The following is a 21945-nucleotide window of genomic DNA, read 5'->3' as shown; positions in this document are numbered from 1 at the left end:
GTGCTCCCAGTTTTTTATGGCAGCAGCAGTGGAACAAGGGCTAAAAATATCATCAAAAAAAACTTTAGCGGTCACGTGACTTTTTTTACTAGAATTTTCAGAAATTTTGTTTTGCATCTCATTTGCATATTTTTTGACTAATTCACTAACCCTGCATATATTTTGAAAGATCAAGTGCCATAGTATTTATTTTTCCAAACGGTTTCTCCAGGCGACGAGCCGTTTTTTTAGAAAATGATTTTAGAATGTTTTTTTACATTTTTTTATTGTACCATGCAAAGCATCATGGGAAAGGGGGGAGGGCCCTGTACATTTTGTTTGAAATATCTCAAGCACTATCACAGATAGGCCCATGCACTCAGTGCAATATTGAAGCTATGGAATAAGACATGTGACTAACACATTAAATGACCATATATGGTCATGTGACCTCATTAAATATGCAAGTTTCTAATATCTCAAGTACTATTCCATGTACAAACATGGAACTAACGTTATATTGAAGACAATGGACAAGAGAATTGGCCAAAATATTTGTTGACCATATATGGTCATAGAACTCATTAAATATGCATATCCCTAATATTTTAGGTGCTATTACAAGTACAAACATAGAACCATTGCTATATTGAAGGCATTGGACAAGAGATATAGCTAAAATGTTCAATGACCATATATGGTCATAGAACTCATTAAATATGCATATCCCTAATATCTTAGGCACTATTGCAAGTACAAACATGGAACCAATGCTATATTAAAGGCATTGGACAAGAGAAATAGCTAAAATGTTCACTGACCATATATGGTCATAGAACTCATTAAATATGCATATCCATAATATCTTAGGCACTATTGCAAGTACAAACATGGAACCAATGCTATATTGAAGGGATTGGAAATAAGAAATGGCTAAAATGTTCAATGACTATATATGGTTATAAGATCTCATTAAATATGCATATCTATAATATCTCGATCACTATTGAAGTTAGAGATATGAAAATAACGCCATATTGAAGGCATTGTACAAAAGAAATGACTAAAATGTTCAATGACTATATATGGTCATAGAACTCATTAAATATACATATCTATAATATCTCGATCACTATTGAAGTTAGAGATATGAAAATAATGCCATATTGAAGGCATTGTACAAGAAAAATGGCTAAATTTTTCAATGACCATATATGGTCATATAGCTCATTAAATGTGCATTTTACTAATATCTCAGGCACTATTGCAAGTACAAACATGGAACCAATGCTATATTGAAGGCAGTGAATCGCAAATCTGTCAAGTCAATCATATAGGGCGATATGTAGAGAGCTTATATAACAGATTTGACTTCAATAGCTTCAGCCAACGTGGAGAAAAATAATTTTAAGTATTATTTTTACTATTTTTTTAAATGCATCATTAGAAGGGGGAGGGTCTCCAATATGATCACTATATGATCATGCAGGAAATGCTACTCGGAATTTGTGTTTTAAATTGAAAGTTCATTCTGGGAACAAATAGTCATTAACAATAAAATTGGTGATGGAGTAGGGTGGGGTGGGGAATGTCATGTGACTTCATTATTATGCATATCTGTAATATCTCAAGAACTAATGCAGATGACATGCAGGGACATGCAACCAGTGTTATATTAACGGGAAATGACAAGTGAAATGTTTGAAATATCAGATGACCATATGCATATTTGCATAATTGTGGATATGTTGGAATTCTGTTAGCAGTATATTAATGGCACCACATGCTGGATCTTCTGGTAAACAGATTAGCCAATCTGGGGCGAAAATATTGATGTAAATTTGATTTGAATCTCAAACTTTCTCAAAGTATTATCTCATCAATGCATAGAAAATTGAGTAAACATTTTGACGCAAGTTAACTTGTTTCAAAACTGGATATCTCCAATTGCCCTAGATGTTAGAAATGTAATGTCATAACCATGTTGCTTAAATGTAATCATGTGCCAATGCAGACATTGCATCAGTCTGATCAAATCGTTTCCTCTGATTTTCTAGGTCCTTACTCAAGAAATTCAAAGCAGCACATTGTGTGGTTTTATGCTACAGTAAATTTTTTTAGGGGATGTGGACATGAAATACCTCATGAAGTAGTGTGAGACCAGTATGACACTGGGACGTATTACTAGAGATTTATTTTTCAGGAATAAAATTCATTGTGAAATATTTGGGAATAACCCAAATCATATACCGACATATTTATGAAATTTACCTTATCAGGTCCACACAAAAATAAACATGCTTTAAAATAAAGACATGCTAAGTAGATAGGCACGTGCAGCGAATGTGATCAAGTTGAAAATAACTTAATACAACAATGATGTGAAGAATCACCAGGTTTACATCTTAGGCTTTATTCCTCTTAAATACATTCTTTACAATTCAGTCATCTAATACATGAATGTAGAAAAAACACAATACCCTTGGCATTTCAAAGAACCATACTCAAGAGAAATATTATTGAAGTGCAATAGACAATTTTAATTTTTCTAAATGAATGGTAATTGTTGCAAAATTCGGGATACAAAAAGTATTACTCACCCAATCAGTTAGAAAAGTCCAAATTAATTTCCGGAATATAATGACATGGTCATAATAATTTAGAAAAAAGTCAATGCCATTACAGCTCTTTCGTTAGAATTACATCCTGACAAGCTGAGACCCCTGTGGCTAAAACAAGCATCTTGTATACAACATTGATTAAGCGAGTGAACATATCACATTAACTATATGTTAGTTTGTGGCATTGCAACCACAGTTGCAAGCACAGAAACATATTTCGTTGTTTACAATTTGCATCTGCACTTTGTTGATCAGTCACACAACAGATAAAAACTTATATAAATATGTATATTATCATAAGTAAAACAAGATTATTGTTACAAAGTAGCAGCAACAACTAACATGTTGGCCATCAACACATGCTGCTTTGTTCCATAGACCGTGCAACATGCATAGTCGGTTATATTGTATTTTAGGTAGCAAGCATTATTCTATTGTCCATTACTGCATGGTAGAACAAGAATTGACTGCTAGTGGCAACTAAGATTAACAAAATTAAGTTACATTGTTCAAAACTGGTAGTATACAAGTTGACTTGTAGCGATGGAATTAATATTGACTATGTTGCATTGCAGTGTGTATCACTGGTAGTAGGCGAGATGACTGGTGCACTAGTGGTGCAACTAATATTCACTACTTTGAATTTCCCATAACTGGTAGTACGAAAGTTCCCTGATAGTAGTGCAACTACTATTGACTATATGTTGTATTGTACATTACTGGTAGTTTGTTTCAACTGCTAGTGGTGCTATTACATGGTCTTGCATCTATTATTCCTGGTAGTTGGCAATTGCTAGGAATGGAACTAATATTCACTATGCTGCATTGTTCATTGCTTGTAGTATGTGAGTTGACTGTGAACTGTATCCAGTTACTAACCAGTAGTTAAGCGAGCTGACTTGCGGTAGTGACATAAATATTGTATGTTACAGCACCAATAGAGGACTATTATACACTTCTATTATAAAAGTGACTGTAATGTGTGACCATCAGGTAGTATTTATTGATATACCAAACATGTTGATATTGTCTCCTGAATTTAGATGCTGATACAGGGTGATGAAGGAGTGTAGTTTTAGGGACTGTTCAATAACTGGTTGAGCATTTTGATCATTATGTTCTAAGGATTTCTCAAACTTGTGCTTTAAATATATATTATAAAATTAACTCTAAGCTTTAAAGCAAACGTAGCTGCATCAATTATATAACACGTAATCAAAGTTATCAGTACAATTTATTTTGCGCACTACATAAATGGACTTGAACAATATATTATGTGGTAATTTTATAGTTACATAATAATTCTAATTATTAACATTCAAAACTATTAAAGGACTGATTACATTTGATACTGACATTTTTGTAGTTGCAGCTACTGTTGCTTTCATGAAATTTCACAATTTAAAAAAAAGTCTGTGTAATAACTAAAACTAACGATCATATTTCAGTCGTATTTGCAAATAATACGAATAGAGGTACATATTACTTGATACATATAATATAATAAATGAATTGACAACGTATGAAACACACGACAATAAAAAATATGTTTGATTTTGAACATCAACAATCATTTTCAGTAATATTTTCTGTAATATTTCACATTGTAATACTCTTTGTATTTTCCCATTGTAATATTTTTTGCATCATTTCCAAAACAAGATTGTAGGCGTCAATACAATTGAACACTACATACATACACGCATTGTGCAGTACATTTTAACTAAATACAATACAATTAAATACAAGTTAAAAACACATTTCAAGATGTTCCAATTATAAACATTTACATTACAAATCATTGTGAAAATAAATCTTTAAAAGATAAATATATTTTTATAAGTTTACAGCTATGATACAGATAACATATTTGATCCAATAGAAATGTATTTGGAATAAAGGTGCATCAGTAGCTGTGACCATCAGCATTTTTGCATCACATACTGTGATATAATAATAATGTTCATACAAATACAACACAATTTCTCAGCTCATAAATACTCATTACTTCCAAATGAGCCATAAGACACTGATTGTTCAGCTGTGATGAAAATTTGACATCAAGGATGGCCACAAACTGTTTTCACTTGCATCAGGTTAGTAAAATTAAAATTGCTTAAGGTCACAGCTACTGTTGATTTACGGGGAAAACTGCATTAACATGTCGACTGCTGAATTTCCAAAATAATACCAAGAATGCATGGTATAGATGGCGGCCAGCGGTTGATGAGTTAAAACTTTACTTCTCCAAGTGGGTGCCCCTGCTATTCCCAAGGCCTATGCAGTGCTCTCCCCAACATTTTCTATAGGATATCTGCTAATTTGTTAATATTGTTTTCTTGTTGATATGGTAATGACCTATAACATTTTGACAAGGATTAGAGGATATGAATCGTCGGTATCTGATATCCCCTGGGGAGAACACTCTATAGGGTGGGTGTGTCCCTCAAGATTTCATTCACACCCATGGTCACGTCAGGCAGGTCAAGAGGGATGTTCTGAATAGCTATAACTTCAGACAAATTGCATCATGAAAACTAAAATGTGTTGGGACGACGTCAGCACTAATATAATTTGTTCGTTTAACATACACATGGTCTATTAATGTTCCACTTTGAGTTGTAGCCTCAGTAACACATTGCTTAAACCCTCTATCTTCCATTAGTTTTCTCACACTTGAAGAGACAAATACATTTTCATTAAAATCACCCATAATTATAGTACCGCCATGGATTTTATCCATCTCTGTAACTAAAGTCAACAGGTTACTTCTAAATACATCAGCTTTATATGATCTAGGTCTATATACAACAGCTACTGTTAAATTTGCATCTTTCAGATGGAAAGCCAAGTATTCCAAATTAGAAATGGGCAGATCCAGGAACTCAATACACTTTAATCTAACACTGTAATAAACTCCTACTCCTCCATGAGCTTGTTGTTTTAACTCGGCTGTGATCTTGTGAGATGTATCATAACAAAGTGACCTTGGTTGGTGGTGAAAGTTGAAATTTTCGAGTTGCAACGCGCTTGGTGGATCTGCATTAGGCAACCATGTTTCAGTCAAACAAATAATGTCTGATTTCAGGAATCGCTTATCAGACTTCAGATCTTCAATGTGAGAGTATATGCCCTCGACGTTATGCAACATAAATCTGTAATAACAATCTGTGTCTGAACCGCTGTCCGACAAAGTAATGAACTTTGGCATTTTTAGCATCGCATCTTTGATCTTGTCATTGCAATATAAAGCAGATTCTTTGAATTCTTTGATCACCAGTCCATTCAATGTCTTTACACGGCTTAATGCCACATATGCTTGTCCAGGTGAAAATATTTTGTCTAATGAAACTGTTGCCTTTTCTACTGTTAGCCCTTGTACTTTGTGTACTGTGCATGCCCAGGCCAGTTTTAATGGAAATTGACGTCTAATACCTCCTCCATTATTCACCCTGTCTTCTTGAGAATCTATTGGTGTGCTGTTTTCTGATAATGATGAGAAGGATTCTGAACGACTGCGCAGTTTAGTTCCAACTTTCTTATTGTCAAACACAACAAAAATTTTTGAAGGAAAGTTTTCACCAGGACTCAAACTTACATGGGAAACTGTTCCAAAAACTCCATTCACTAGACCATCACTTACATCAATATTCCTCATTAACATCACACGTGCACCAACAGCTAAATTAATTGTCTTCGCCAAATTTGTATTGTAGACCTTGACAAACAGTGTGTCTTTCTTCTCTAGCTTCTTACTTTTAGGATTTCTGCTGAAGTCTTGAGCTGTAATGCATATGGGATTGGAACATAACAAATGAAGCTTTTCAACATTACACTTATCAACCTCTTTATTGGTTGCAAAAATATGGATTCCATCACATTCCTCACCTGTTTCACGACACTGAAGCATGTATACATCACTCATTAACAATTCATCTGATTTCTTCCTTGTTCTTATGTTATTTAGAGTTTCGGCAAACTCTGAATCTTGCTGTCTAACTACATATGTTAGTTCAGCAATGGAGAAATAATCATTCCACAGGTCGATACCTTGATTTTCAACATATAATGCTTTTCCTTTCACTGGTGGTAACTGATAAAAATCGCCTACAGCAATCACAGAAATCTTCCCAAATGGTGAATAGTCGCCTGTTTGTTTGATTTGTCTAAGTCTTCCATGAATATATGCAAGTAGTTTTTTGTCTACCATTGAAATTTCGTCGATGATGAGAATCTGCAAATTGGCAAGCTTTGAACGTATTGTGTTTATTTTCTCTTCTCCAAGTGGTTGATATGGTAATTTAGCATCAACTGCTATAGCGAAAGTACTGTGTATTGTCAAAGCATCTATATTAAAGGCGGCGACACCTGTTGGGGCAGTCAACAGAACAGATATATCATCAGGATTTGGTACTGTACGAGCAAGTATTCTTGAAGCTTCATAGTATATAGCCTTAATTAAATGAGATTTTCCAGTTCCTGCTCCACCACTCAGAAACATGTGGAAAGGTTCTACATGTATCCCATTACCTTTACTTAAGCACCATTGTCGCACTGTGTAGAATATGTCACATTGCCTATCATTCAATGACCTGAGCAGTAGTTTAGCTTCATCTCTTGAAATTCCACAGTGATGGTATATTTCACTAGAACAAATATTCTCATCTTTTTCCATCAAATCTGCTGGCATACTTTGGACAGATTCTTCTTCATTGGATGAAGAATTTTCTTTTGCTTTTTCTAGACATTCTAATCTCTCCAGTTCAGATTCTGGGTGAATTTGAGACCATGCGTCTTCCAAAGCAGGATGTTTTTCAAGTAATCTCTCTGCTGCATCAATCACATCAGCTTCTTTCTCAAACATTGCTCTGTTTCTGTCAACAATACTCTTCACAGTTTCAATTGCATGGCACCCACATTTGACAGCACCAGTTAGGTAGAATTCTTCATAAGTATTGAATGAGTCAGGTTTCAACTGAACATCTGTGTGATAAGGCAGAAAAAGTTGCAGAGTACTTTGGTAATGTTTCTCTGGGTGTTTAGTGAGGGAAAACCTTGCATATCTTATAACTGCTGGTTCAGTTCGAGTTCTCCTCAGCATATAACCAAGTTCATTGTTAAGTTCAATAACTCTTTCCCTTGTATTTCCCATATTTGACACCTCTGATTTTGAGAGAACTCGGTATTCAGAAACAAAAGTAGCAAGACACATGCTATCAAATAGTTCTTCAATTGGTCTGTTCCTGTATCGATCTACCATGCTTGTCATCCAGATATCATCATTGTTAAGGTTACCAGTTTTATATTTGTTTTGAAGAATTTCAAGAGGTAGACTCATTTTAACTGGATTTTCTCCAGTAGGGATGAACTGTACCTTTCTCGATCCCTCTTTCAACTTTAAATTACACACTCTGTATACTGCTTCTTGAGCACCTAGCTCTCTGTTGTTAAGATATACACCTCCTAGCTTTTTCATTGCGACTTTAGCATCTACATTTCCTTCCTCAGAAGCCGCTGTCTGTGCATGCTGTAACAACAAACCCATTTCTTTCTCAGCTTTTGAAATATAAGAGATGATGTACACTATGCAACTATACGCATCAACAACATATTGTATATCCATATTCGCATTCCAACATCGAAGAAGATCTTTATTGTATTGGTTGACCCAAACATCATTTGTCTGCCTTCTTAGAACTACACTTGTTTTGTTTGTCAATCTACTATATGTCCTTTCAAATTGCTCTTGAGTTAGACCAATACTGCTAAACAAAGAATCAACTGTTAGAAAAGCATTTTCGGTCTTTGATAGTGCCTTCCACATTTTTGTGAGAATTTCCTTTGCATCATCTTTCGTCATTGATTTTGGATCTGTGTCACGTTGGTTCATTCCTTCACACTCTGTGTCATCTGTACATTCTGGTTGTACTAAATCATTTTCTACATTTTCTGAGTTGTGGTCATTAGTTTCGCATTCATCAATTCGAGCAATGAATGTTTTTTCTGATGGTGGACGAGGGAAATTAAATCTACAAGTAGTGCCTTGTTTCCTACAAGTTTTAGAATGCCTCGCACTGTGTTTCTGAACACTGTTTACAATATCAAAGAGCTCTTCATCCTGTTCTGCGGATGGTATTTCACAGGTTACATATTTGTCTAGAAAGTCTGTTACTTCATGGTCCTGATCTTTATCGATTTTTGGCGCATCTTTGACCCAGAATAGACAATGTGTATGTGGTGATCCACGTTGTTGAAACTCAACTCGATAAAAATAATCTACAATTTTACCAATAGGCTCTGCAGGTGACAATATTACCCGTTTCAAAAAACAATGAAACCTATGTTCAAACATTCGTGCAGCTGTTACAGGGTTGTTTCTCAATATGGCACATTTTTCAGACCAGTCCAGATCTTCAGCTTCAGAATAATCTCCATTCTCGTTAAGAATACTCTCAATCATTTCAGGCCATCTCATGTCTGCTGATGAAAACGAGCAAAACCATGTTGGTATTCCTAGCTGTCTTAACATTGCGAATAGATCTTTCTGTGTACTTTGCCAAAAAGGTGGTGTTCCACGAATAGGTTTCAGAAATTTATAACCTTCATTATATTTCAAGATATCTTTGAGAGATTGTGTGTCAATTAGAGTTGAAGCTGTTATTTTGCCACATGCTTTAGTAGACCCTTTCCGTAATGCAATTGATACATTTGAGACAACTTGCTGTACCTCTGATAGATACAGAGCATAAAATATGTAGTCTGTATTCCTTGCAAATCTACCATCTGCATTCATTAAACGAGTATTTAGATATCGTGCCAGTGTAATTTTCTCTTCACGTTTCTCATGAAAAGTTGGCGACCCAGTAGGATACAATACAGGGAATGACTTTGCCTCATTACTTTCATCCATCAACATTTTGACTGGAGAATTTCCTTCTGCAGGAGCAACACAAGAAATGTTTCCACAATGCTGATCAAGAACATCTTGTGCTATATCAACAGGTTGCAAACATGTATCAGTAAACATTCCCTGTTGTTCTTTCTCGTGATCATCATCATATTGTGATTCAATATTTTCAGTCTCAGTCAGATTTGATGAATTATCTTGTTCATTAGATAAAGCTTCATTGTCTTCAGCAATTTTCAATAATGGATTTGTCCACTCTGTGTTGTATTCAATATTGTTATACCATTTATTATTTATCTGAAGATAGCCTAGAGCATTTTTGATATGGGAGTCATTCACAAACTGGTACTGATAATGGCCTTTGTAAGTGAGTTTTTTCTTCAATTTTACTTGAATCATCTGGTCATCTGACCCACTTCGTGGTAAAATAGAAGTTGCCTTATTTATGCTAGATGGGACACATACAACAGGTCCATGAACACCATTCTGACCACCTTTTGGTAAAGCTAACATTTTCATGAATGGGATATGTAAACCAATCAGATGCTGTTCTAAAGAATTCAAACACTTTAACTCCTGTGGAACACGTTGTAAATGAAGATTGTTTACAGAAGCTTCAGCTGGCATTCTCCCTTTCAGAATTTTACGATGACAGGTGAAACACATCCATAACTCGGTTTTGCCAGTTTTTATGTAAACACACTTGTCTATACACATACTTGTACATCTATGAAGGTAATCTTCTGTGATACACTTTTCGGCAACTCGTGCTACATTGTTCTCTTTTGTTGAATACACCTCTCTTTTACATAGAACAACCTGATATCGGAACAATAGTCTGTGGCAAACTGAACAAACATGCTCTGGCCCACGGGAAACTTCATTTCTAAACATACTTATAACAGATTCAATGTTTTTCTTCTCATTTCTGCTTAGTGTTCTGGATAATGTTACTGTAGCCTTAACATTCTGCCTGTGCAATTCACTCTGATCATATTTTGTAATGCTTTGTGCTTTTACAGCTTCTCTGTGCTGCTCATTCTGTGTATACTTTGCAATGCTTTGTGCCTTTACAGCTTCTCTGTGAAGCTCATCCTGTTTATACTTTTCAATGCTTTGTGCCTTTACAGCTTCTCTGTGATGCTCAATCTGTTTATACTTTTCAATGCTTTGTGCCTTTACAGCTTCTCTGTGATGCTCAACCTGTTTATACTTCGTAACACTACGAGTCATTACAGCTTCCCTGTGCTGCTCGTTATTTTCATATTTCTTAATACTACATGCTTTCTTTACTTGTCTATGATGTTCATTTTCCCTATACTTTTTAAAACTGTATGCTTTTACAGTTTCTCTGTGGTGCAAATACTGTTGATATTTTGCTATACTTAGTTTCTTTTTTTTCTCGCGATACTCTGGATCATTGTAATAACGTTCTTTCTCTTTTTCTGCTTTCCTTTTTTTAGCTACATTTCGCTCAACCGTTTTTGTTTTATCTGTGAGAAGCTCTGGTAAGAGGATTGATGAAAGACTTTGTTTAATTTTCTGTTGTTTGTATGCTGCTTTCATTTCAAATTTACTGTTGTTTGATGAATACTTTCTTTTTGTTCCTTTACATTGTTTATCTTGTAATTCAAACTCCATACTACAATATTTAGTGCCCGCATTATGCACATGTCCACAGGTTTCAACACCTAGTCGCTTAACACATTCAACAAATTCATAGTGTATATCCAGGCAGTGCTTCAAATAAATTGCCTTCCCAGAATTGCGGGCATTCTTGTGAATCTGATGGTTTGAATACCTGAGCCATTTATCATGAGTGTATGTATAAATATCTGTTCTCAGCAAATCAGCAGCTACAAGTATTTCAACTTCTGTTGCCCACGTTGTTAAATACTTCATACGTGATCTAACTAGATAATCATCAATAGACTCATAGCCTGATCTTAGGCAGGAAAGAAACGCTGTAGGATTATCCTTCAGGTGTTTTACAATGGCTAATCTTATTTTCCGGTGATTGTTTTCAGTACCAGAGAGTGCATATGACAAGGCTCTAAAAAAGCAATTGCCATCCTCCTTAATTGTCTTAGTTTTACATGGTGCACCTATTTCAGTATCCAAACCAGTGTGTACATATCGTGTTGTGTCTTCATTGTGAATATTCAGTTCATCACACAAACTTTTACGTAATTCTAAGCTTAATGGACAATATAACAATGAAGTTTGTTCACTAGCAACAACCTGCACTTCATCTTCAGACAGAGTTTCAATGTCAAGTTCATTACGAGCCACGAGACTATTCTCAGCATTGACACTAATTCCTGTAACTTCAAATTCTACATTCTCAACTGCATGCATAGAAATTGCTAGATTACAACAATGTTTGTGTACTTCACTCACATTCTTGCAAGGAAGCACTACACTTGTACCATTAGGTGTAACCATACCTTTGGAATCTCTTGAATGAGAGTCAAATATCCAATACATGTTTTCATACTTGATCACAGAAAAAGCAGCACCACCAAAAATAACAAAGCAAGCATTATATTCAGTTAATGATTTATTTAATGCATTATCAAATGACATCACAATATCAGTCTCAATGACAACTTTTCCTATGATACCACATAAAGATTGTCCACGATTCAATATAAACTGTCTATCAAATAAGTAAACAGCCTCTGGCAATTCGTTCACTAAAAGACGCTCAAGATTCATTCTTTGATTCATTATAGAATTTTTCAACAATCCATACAATTCATTTCCAGTTATAAGTATTGTATCAAGATCAGCTGTATTCCATGACCCAACATTCTTTCTAGCACTGAATATAACAGAAATTAAGGTATTTGCAACACACTGTAGTCCAGAATTGTTCTTAAATCGAGAATGACCTTGATGAAAGCTACCTTGAACTGAAACTGTTGGATTCAACTCGTATTCATCTGTTCTATGTGCAGTTTGACAACCATTTAAAATTGCATCCTCATTTCTGATTCCAGACATCATACATTGGTCCAATTCTACACTATTTGATACATCATCATATACATGTTGAACAGTGCTCTCATTTTTTTCTTTGCCCGGAAAAACAGTTATCTCAACATTATTTTGTTCTTGAAGGACAGTATTATCCACATTATTTTGGTTTGCTGTGTCACGCTGGACAATGTCCAAGTTTTCTGTGTCACGCTGGACAATGTCCAAGTTTTCTGTGTCACGCTGGACAAGGTCCAAGTTACGAGTGTTACAATTGTTACGCCGGGCTATGCCCATCTTCATCACTTTACTCTTCATCCAATTCTTCTTTCGAGGCATCTGAAAAAAACAAAAGACACCATTATAAGATATATTATATATATATATTACATTCACTACTTGTACAAATGTACAAAATGTCTATATGCTAGCACATAGATATAGGAAGTAGTTGTGTACAAACATCCCCATGACATGTGTATGCTCAATAAGTAGTGTCTGTATACCAGATAACCAGACAAATATCTGATTACATAATACACAAATGACTACATGCTAGCACATACATGTAGATGTCATGAGATGTGTGTACACAACCAAGTACATGTGTATGTTAAATATAGTCACTGTATACTTATAACTACACATTGTCCTGCTCGAGCAATTCCACGGTCACTGAAGCTTACCTTTGAGTATATTGAGTAATCTGAAAAAGAGTAAGCAAATAAATATTAGTTAATACTTCAATGAAATGATTTTACATTAATAACTGCCTAAGAGTCAGCAATGCCCAGTCCTACACAATATTATTTAAACAGCATTTCTGCTGCATTAGCTTATACTACACGTACATGTATAAACTAATATGATTATTGACATGTATACAAATATCTATGCAAATATTAATAGTATTTGTTTACACCAATGCAAGCCAAACAGGTACATGCACACCAACAGTGTACATGTAGAAGCCTGTCTTGCATGGATGTAAACATGTATGTTGACATGTGATACATATGTATTTGTTTACACCAATGCAAGCCAAACAGGTACATGTACACCAACAGTGTACATGTAGAAGCCTGTCTTCCATGGATGTAAACATGTATGTAGACATGTGATACACATGGATTTATTTACACCAATGCAAGCATGCACACCAACAGTGTACATGTAAAAGCCTGTCTTCCATGGATGTAAACATGTATGTAGACGTGTGATACACATGGATTTATTTACACCAATGCAAGCATGCACACCAACAGTGTACATGTAGAAGCCTGGCTTGCATGGATGTAAACATGTATGTTGACATGTGATAGATATGGATTTATTTACACCAATGCAAGCCATGCACACCAACAGTGTACATGTAGAAGCCTGGCTTGCATGGATGTAAACATGTATGTTGACATGTGATAGATATGGATTTATTTACACCAATGCAAGCCATGCACACCAACAGTGTACATGTAGAAGCCTGTCTTCCATGGATGTAAACATGTATGTAGACATGTGATACACATGGATTTATTTACACCAATGCAAGCATGCACACCAACAGTGTACATGTAGAAGCCTGTCTTCCATGGATGTAAACATGTATGTAGACATGTGATAGATATGGATTTATTTACACCAATGCAAGCATGCACACCAACAGTGTACATGTAGAAGCCTGTCTTCCATGGATGTAAACATGAATGTAGACATGTGATACACATGATTTATTTACACCAATGCAAGCATGCACACCAACAGTGTACATGTAGAAGCCTGGCTTGCATGGATGTAAACATGTATGTTGACATGTGATAGATATGTATTTGTTTACACCAATGCAAGACACAACAGATGCATGTACACCAACAGTGTACATGTAGAAGCCTGCCTTGCATTGATGTAAACATGTATGTTGACATGTGATATACTAGCTTTTGTTTACACCAATGTAAACAAACAGGTGCATGTACACCAACAGTGTACATGGACATGGACTTGTTTGCCTTGCATGGATGTGAACATACATGTTGATATGTTGATACATAGGTGTCTGATATTACTTGCAGGTATTACATGTGAATTTCCAATTAATTATGACTGAAAGTGTACATAAAACGTGTAGTGCCTCCAATCATCTATGAAAAACTGTTTGAGCCATGTTACAAACTATGATGTTACAATTTTAATGAAAATGACCACCAATGAATTTGATTGTAGAGTATAGTTGTGAACAGAATCAGAAATTGGCATGAAAATGAATGAAACAAAACAGTCATTTTTTATTCAAAAAAATCACATGCAGCCTGTTACCCAGAACACATGATTACCATATAAAGTTTGTCACCCAGAACATCTGCAAGTAGCGATTGTAGACAAATTTAAGTATCAGAATTTAGAAAATTTGAGAAATATTATGGCTGCTAGTGTTTTAGCAATTGCTTCAGATACACATAACCAGAAACCCAGAGCAAAGATCAATACATTTTCAAACAGAGGACTAATTATGGCTTGCTCAGAAAAATTGTTGATGAATTTTTTTTATAAAAAAACACTCAACAGAACAAGATAATCAAAAACTTAGTAAGAATACAATCACATAAACTAAATAGAGGGTTGGTACACACATGTATTTGAATATAGATATGACATTATATAACATACCGAGTTCTCAACAAACGATACACAACAGACCTCAACTATTTATGATGACTCCAAGTAATAGTTCCATCAGGGCAAGTAAAAACACTTGCAGAAATTTGCATCCACCCATAATAGAAGCAATTTAATCTTACAATAGTCTCATATGACCAGTGAGATATCAAAACAAGAGTTGGCAGAGGCATCTCGACGCTGAGTATTCATTTGGTATCCAAGTTTGATTAAACCATTCACAGGAAACAAATTGAATTTAGTAAAAATACATAAACAAAACGAAAATGTATTTAGTAAATACACATCAAATTCAACTTTGAAAATTCAAGACAACTGAAACATTTCTCCACCCAACTGACCAAGTTTCTACATGTATACAAAAATACAGTTATTTATTTACACAAGAATACACTGACATAAAAACACATGTAACTGACTATCACTAAACAATGGAATGTAAGGTGTCACTTGGGGTAAAACCAATAATTATCTAATATTACTGAAGTCATAAATTGTCAAAAATAATCAATGATTTCTGATTCACTCAGGAAACCATGAACACCATAAGATTAAAAATCAAAAGACCATGCAAATGTTCACTAATTTCTTTCTTTATAATTGTGAGCCATCAGACAATATGTTACATTACTTTTATTACCAGATAAAAAGATTTGACAATTTTTATGAACATTTCATGCAAGGAAGAGCAGACTGTAAACGGAACTATTTTTGCGGATGGTGACAAAAGTTGACAAGAGCTGCTCGCCTCCATTGAGCGAATGAAACATTTCCATTGTACTTTTTAGTTTCACCGAATCAAAAGTAGGACATTTCGATAAAATTGAGCGAAAATAAGGCTTAGAGGGAACACTGGTGAACTAATAAACCGCATTCTACCAAAGGTTAAATGTAGGTACAAGGAGTCAACATTCGTTTGTTTCATCAGTACATGATGTTTAGTTTCATGATCAGTGCAATTCTCAAGGCTTTTTTTTTTAGCTCTAAATGAAATCAGTAGCATGTTCTAACTGCTTTGTCTTTCGTGAATCAGTTTAATCATGGAACTACCATAAAAACTCCAAAATTTCAACCAATTTTAAATAATTTTTGTTGGTAATGTGACATGTTTTTAGAGTCAAAATTAAGGTGTATTTTCGGACGGTCGAATTTTCCAGAATAGAAATCAGCAAATGAAAAAAGTGGGGAAGATAGACAGTGTGTTTCGTTAGTTTTTAAAAAATGCAACGTCCGTTAAATTGACATAAACTTCACGGTAAAAGCAAAGATCGTGGCCGAGTTGTAGGCTAAACAACTCAAAATCAAAACAAAGTCATCAATCAGTAAGTATTATAACAAGGAAAACAAAACACCAAGACGCGGAGAAGAGGTCAGCACAAAACTAATAGGTCAAAAGACAAAGCTGTCTCGCACCACCAAGAAAAACTTGCGAATGTTCGAAGTACAGGTATCCATTGAACAAAAGATACATGGAAGTTTAGCAAACCCAGTGCAATGTATCCGGTTAGAATCAAAGCTAACGTGTCCCTTATTTGAGGGACCAGATTCTGCCGTAAATTCGCCCTCAGATTAAAAAATAAAATGGGATTTAAGAAAATAAAATGGGACCTTTAAGGTGTATTTTGGCGTCATTTTTCAGACATTTCAATCATTGATGACGGCTAAAATACAGTCTAAGTTTTACAGTAGTCATTGATGTCTATTCAAGAGTATGATTTTTATCGTGACTAGCGTGAACAGGTAAGCTTCGCTTCGACAATGAGCTGTAATCACTGTAAACAATGTTAAATTATTCTTCAAATGCCCAGTTTATTTTTAAAAAGCAACTAATTTTTTGATTTAAAAAAAAAATCATGTATTCCTATCAAAATCCAAGCCAAAAGATCGTACTACATTAACATATTTAAATAAGCTATGGAAATTTGAACACTTTGGCATCATCAAGCTTTTTGATTGGTTAATTATCGATTTGACCTATTTGACCTAAGAGAACATGGCGGATATCTTACAGCATCAAACGTTTATATGAGACCAGAATCATTCGCTTACGATGAAACCATGGAGGTACCTCCATGATGAAACTAAGTTGACTTTTATTTGTATTTCATAACAATTCAACAAATTTATTTTGTGTACATTATTATAATCACTACTGAGTAATAATCAACAATTCAGAAACGCAGCATGACCGGATTTTGCAACCATGATCATTTGCTTTTATGTAGAAGATGTGTGTTGTGTTCGTTTTTATTTGGAACTTCGTTCAGAATATACTTTCCAATAAAATAAAAATCTCTCAGTCAATCAGAAACCCCGGATTCATGCCTTCGGGGAAAGTTCCGTTTGGACACTCACATCGTTTTTTTTTTATTCGTTTGGGGGAAAACCAAAACCAGTCGCAATTTTCGAATAAGAATGAGTCGGCAATTTTTAGTGGAGTCAAAAATTTGGAGGTAAACAAGTCATGAATGACACTGCCTTTGCTAGTTGTCATTCTAAAGTTGCATGGACATAAATTGGCAAACGTGATTTCTATGGCATTTTCAAGTTTATAGCACTCTACATCCAGGTCAGCATTATTCTCAGCAAGGAAACCAGATAGCACCAAACCAGTACAACAGGTAAAATGACAAGGAGGTATACAAATTAGATCTGCAAATATGTAGAGTCAGTGTTGTGTCTGTTTGGATAAACTAGTTTGTGGCCCTGGATTAGTTTCAATATCTCTAATAAGGACAAGATTACTTCTCATACGACAATGATACAAATAAAGTGCAAAAATCCAGAAAAATATTATCAAGTTTTTATTATCATACATTAATATTAACAAATCGTGTGAAATTTTATGTACAGACAAACACATATTTATGCTTTGGTTGACAGAACTTCTCAAAGTAAAAACAAGCAGCCTGTCGGCTGAGATAGCTCCGCTGTTAGGAATGCATATGACAATTAAAGAACAGAAGATATCATTAGAAAATGAACAAATCTGAGAGAGGTCCACATGTAGTACCAATATGTATAATATATCAAAGCAATTGGACTTGCGGTTTTCAACAAGAAGTCAAAAATATCACTTTTTACCAAAAATTACAAAAATATTCACCAAAATTAGAGAATTGAAGATATCATTACAAAATGAACAAATCTGAGAGAGGTTCACATGTAGTACCTATATATGTAATATCAACGCAATTAGACTTGCGATTTTTAATAAGAAGTTGAAAATATCACTTTTTACCAAAAATGACAAAAATTCTCACCAAAATTAGAGAATTGAAGATATCATCATGAAATGAACAAATCTGAGAGAGGTCTACCTAAGGTACATATACACCAAGTATCAAAGCATTCAGGCTTGTAGTTTTCAAGAAGAAGTCGAAAAAGTAAAACATTGACACAAACGACGGACAATCACTCATATGATAAGCTCCGCTCACCAAAGTCAACAGCAGAGCTAAAAAGAGGAACTGCAAAACTTTATACAATTGTCAGACACGCAGTGAATAGTACCGGTATGTTTTCGTAATACATGTAGTTCCAGTGCCTTTGCTTTCTGAGAAAAAAATCTGGCTCTGCACCTGAAAAAAAACCAAAACAAAACATTTAGTCTAAAGTAAGCAGAGGTTGTAGCATATGTGCTCCCATTGGCTGTAAGATTTAATTAAAAAATATTACTTAATAAATTTATACCAGCCAGAAAGAAATTGCAGTTCACACTGTACTATTTTAAACATGTTCTACCAAAGTCTAGGATGAACTAATTCAACAGTCTGTTTCCACTCTACAAAGTTGTCAAATCAATTAATATTCACGGGATTCTGCAAAAATAAAATATTAAGAATGTGCAAAAAGCCAGAGTACTTGGCCGAAAATTTCACTTGAGCTGAACCAAATGGGTCCCAAGCTATCAAAAGAAATAAAAAAGAACTATTGAGAAAAATTCATTCAAAATAAAAGCAGATAGAAGTGCATAAAAAACTAATCAGCAGAGGTAGTGATCATGTAACCTAAGTGTATGTCAAATTTCCGTTGAACTGGATTGCATCGTCTCAGATTGGCTGCTAATTTGCATACTAATTAACATATTGTAGTTGTATTAAAATAATATATGAAATAATATCCAGTTTTGAAAAAAAAAATTAAGACTATTAAGTCAATATCATTAAAATAGAGGATTACGTGAATTTGACCCCCTCCCTAATATTATGTCACATATCCCTTAAAAACATGGCCGCCATTAAATCCATCTCAATCGAGGTCCGTAATTTATTTTCCTGCTCATAATGGAGATAAATTATGGTAGCTAAACATTGAAATTGCCACCCTGACTTCAGTACCAAAATAAATTGCTAATTGGGAAAATGTGTCTCTGTTGACAGAGGTTCGATTTACCGATAAACTTCAACACCGCATGGAGCATGGAGGTTCCGGTCACGAGTGTAGTAACGCACTCGGGTATCATATTTACTTCAAAGGTAATTTAAAAGCGATGATATATTCATTGATATTCAATTTCATCATTGCTTTCAAGCAGTCACGGTTGGCCGAACTTGACTCGTGTTTTCTCGATAATTCTAGTCTAATATGTCGTCACGGAACCAAGTTTCAATCTGCTAGCAGTTGCCAATGAACACCGGAAATAGCAATCGTACATAACAGAATCACGATCAGCGTGTTCTAAACTTTTATGTTTTTATTATCCCAGTATTTCATATACCAAACGTTATTCCCAAGCCTCCTAAATAACCAGTTCTTGAACTAATAGCAGGACTGTTTTTCTGGCAAAGTGTGACACTGTGAGATCGCTAGTTTCTCACTAAAGTCAGGACAAAAAATGGATAAATCAAAGTTCATAATAAATACCATAAGCACAGTTTCTTACCTTTGAGGTAGAATTTAATCTATATAAGCCTTGTGCAAAGAAAGATACAGTCCAGAATAAAATATCCTCAGGCGAAATCGACGCCGATTTCCTCAGCGGTTAGACTGGCGCATGCGCAATACGGTATGCCAGTTCTCTTGCGAGATGTCGTTAAAACTCTGATTTTTCCGGCAAATTTCGGCATTTGTACTAGTAAAATGTTTAAAATCACAGAAAAACACAATGAAACTTTGGCAAATCAAAAAAATATTTGGCGTGCATATGTATGGCATTGAGAATTACATTTGCACCAACTTGGAAAAAAATTGGACAGAGCATATCAAAGTTATAAGAGGTAAAAGACAGATGAACGGACGGACGGACGGACAGAACCCAATATAAGCCTTTGGCAGACTTCGTCGGCAAAGGCTAATAAAATACCGAAACCCGGCAAATAACTAGGTGTACAAATTTTTAGTTTTTATGGTACATTACTTAATGAAGTGACAACTTTAGCTTATTTCTGTCATGAAATTCAACAGATGCCCAACGCGTACGTAATATACAGTTGCACGGGATTTCAATGCTGTGATCCGTGTAGCACCGAGTGACCCGTCAGTAAATTTTTGAAAACGTCAGTTCACAGTCACTGTCTGTGGCTGTATTATTTGAAACAATTAAAGAGGATAATGACACACGCTCTTGCTAGTCTATAATATTCATGGTGTAGAAGAGCGATAAACATTCTGCTTATTCCACAGTTCCAAGAAGCTTCACAAAAACTTGCTTTCCACAACAAAATAGAAAGTTGTAGTACATTCAAAATCAACCAATTTCACAAGGCACAGTGTATTCACGCGCTTTGATAAGTATTTTATGCACTTGTATGTTAAAAACAATTTTACTACCAGTATCCGTAGAGTGCATGACAAAACTGTCCCATTGAAAACAATGGCAGAAAAATCATGCATCAGTAACGCACAATTCATACACAGCTCTGACCGGAATAGTTTGCTTTTTATGAAATCTCAACATACAATCCCAAACAATTTTCACGAAATATTAGAATCAAACAAGATCAGTCAGTTTCTAAAAACATTAATATGCCTATCAAACGAAAACCCATCTACAAACAACGCAATGTTTATCTCAACCGCACTACATTCAACAGACTTGTTCATGTCTCAAAGTAAAGAGCCCTGATGGTGAGTTATCAGGTCGCACATCACAAAAAGTAGTCCCTCTTTAATTGCACAAAAATAACAAAAATACCATCCTTTTTTAACAACTTATTTTTTTTGTTATAGTTCTAAAATACTTTCTGACCCACAGAGACATGACCCACTTTTAAATTTAGTGATTAAAACACATCCTGAAACTCATTGTTTGAACACAGATTTTTTTCCAGGCTAGCGCACCCAATTTTTTGTATCACGGGACGAGGAATTGGGCAATGATTGGAAAGACCTTTGTATTAGGCCGAACCAGTAGTCAGTTCATTTTCACAACATCCCCATGAAAGAGGCTCCATTAATCAAATCTGGTATGATTTAGTATAATTCTGAATATTACTGCTACTCTTCAGAAACAAATTCATAACCGACGTCATTTCATAATGGATACCGCCGCGACGGTAATTTGTAAAACGAGCTGTAGGCTAACAGAAAAGTCAATTACTCGCTAAATTTCGCCCACTTCTTCAGAGACTGTTACATTCTGCGATATTGCCATTCAAAATGAACAGAGGTGGAGAAAATACAACAAAATTAAATGAAAACTACAACATCCTATAAAAAGCAAGTAAACTTACCCAACATGGAGTCGATATTTGACTTCAACGTAAACTTTTCTAGCCGCTTGGAGGCGCTATCACGCAGCTACACTAAAACACATTTAGTACATGCATTTTTATAGCGTGATAA

At 34.9% G+C, this 21945-nt stretch overlaps 1 protein-coding gene across 1 annotated transcript; it reads right to left on the bottom strand.

The window, feature by feature from the left end:
* Nucleotides 1-5106: 5106 nt before the first annotated feature.
* LOC146726080 (uncharacterized) lies at nt 5107-13187 on the bottom strand. The gene is made up of 2 exons (XM_085496288.1): nt 13173-13187; nt 5107-12825 (listed from the first exon to the last, which is right to left on the bottom strand). The coding sequence occupies exon 2, from the start codon at nt 12823-12825 to the stop codon at nt 5107-5109; it is 7719 nt and encodes a 2572-aa protein (XP_085352414.1). The 5' UTR covers nt 13173-13187.
* Nucleotides 13188-21945: the final 8758 nt, after the last annotated feature.

The sequence above is a fragment of the Saccoglossus kowalevskii genome, unplaced genomic scaffold (genome assembly GCF_978046115.1).
Source record: "Saccoglossus kowalevskii unplaced genomic scaffold, keSacKowa6.1 SCAFFOLD_68, whole genome shotgun sequence".
In the NCBI taxonomy this organism is placed as follows: domain Eukaryota; kingdom Metazoa; phylum Hemichordata; class Enteropneusta; family Harrimaniidae; genus Saccoglossus; species Saccoglossus kowalevskii.
This window is presented reverse-complemented; position numbering and strand designations above follow the sequence as displayed.

Bases quoted from the DNA above. Each gene is read 5' to 3' on its own strand.
- LOC146726080 (XM_085496288.1), bottom strand. From the start codon at position 12,825: ATGCCTCGAAAGAAGAATTGGATGAAGAGTAAAGTGATGAAGATGGGC.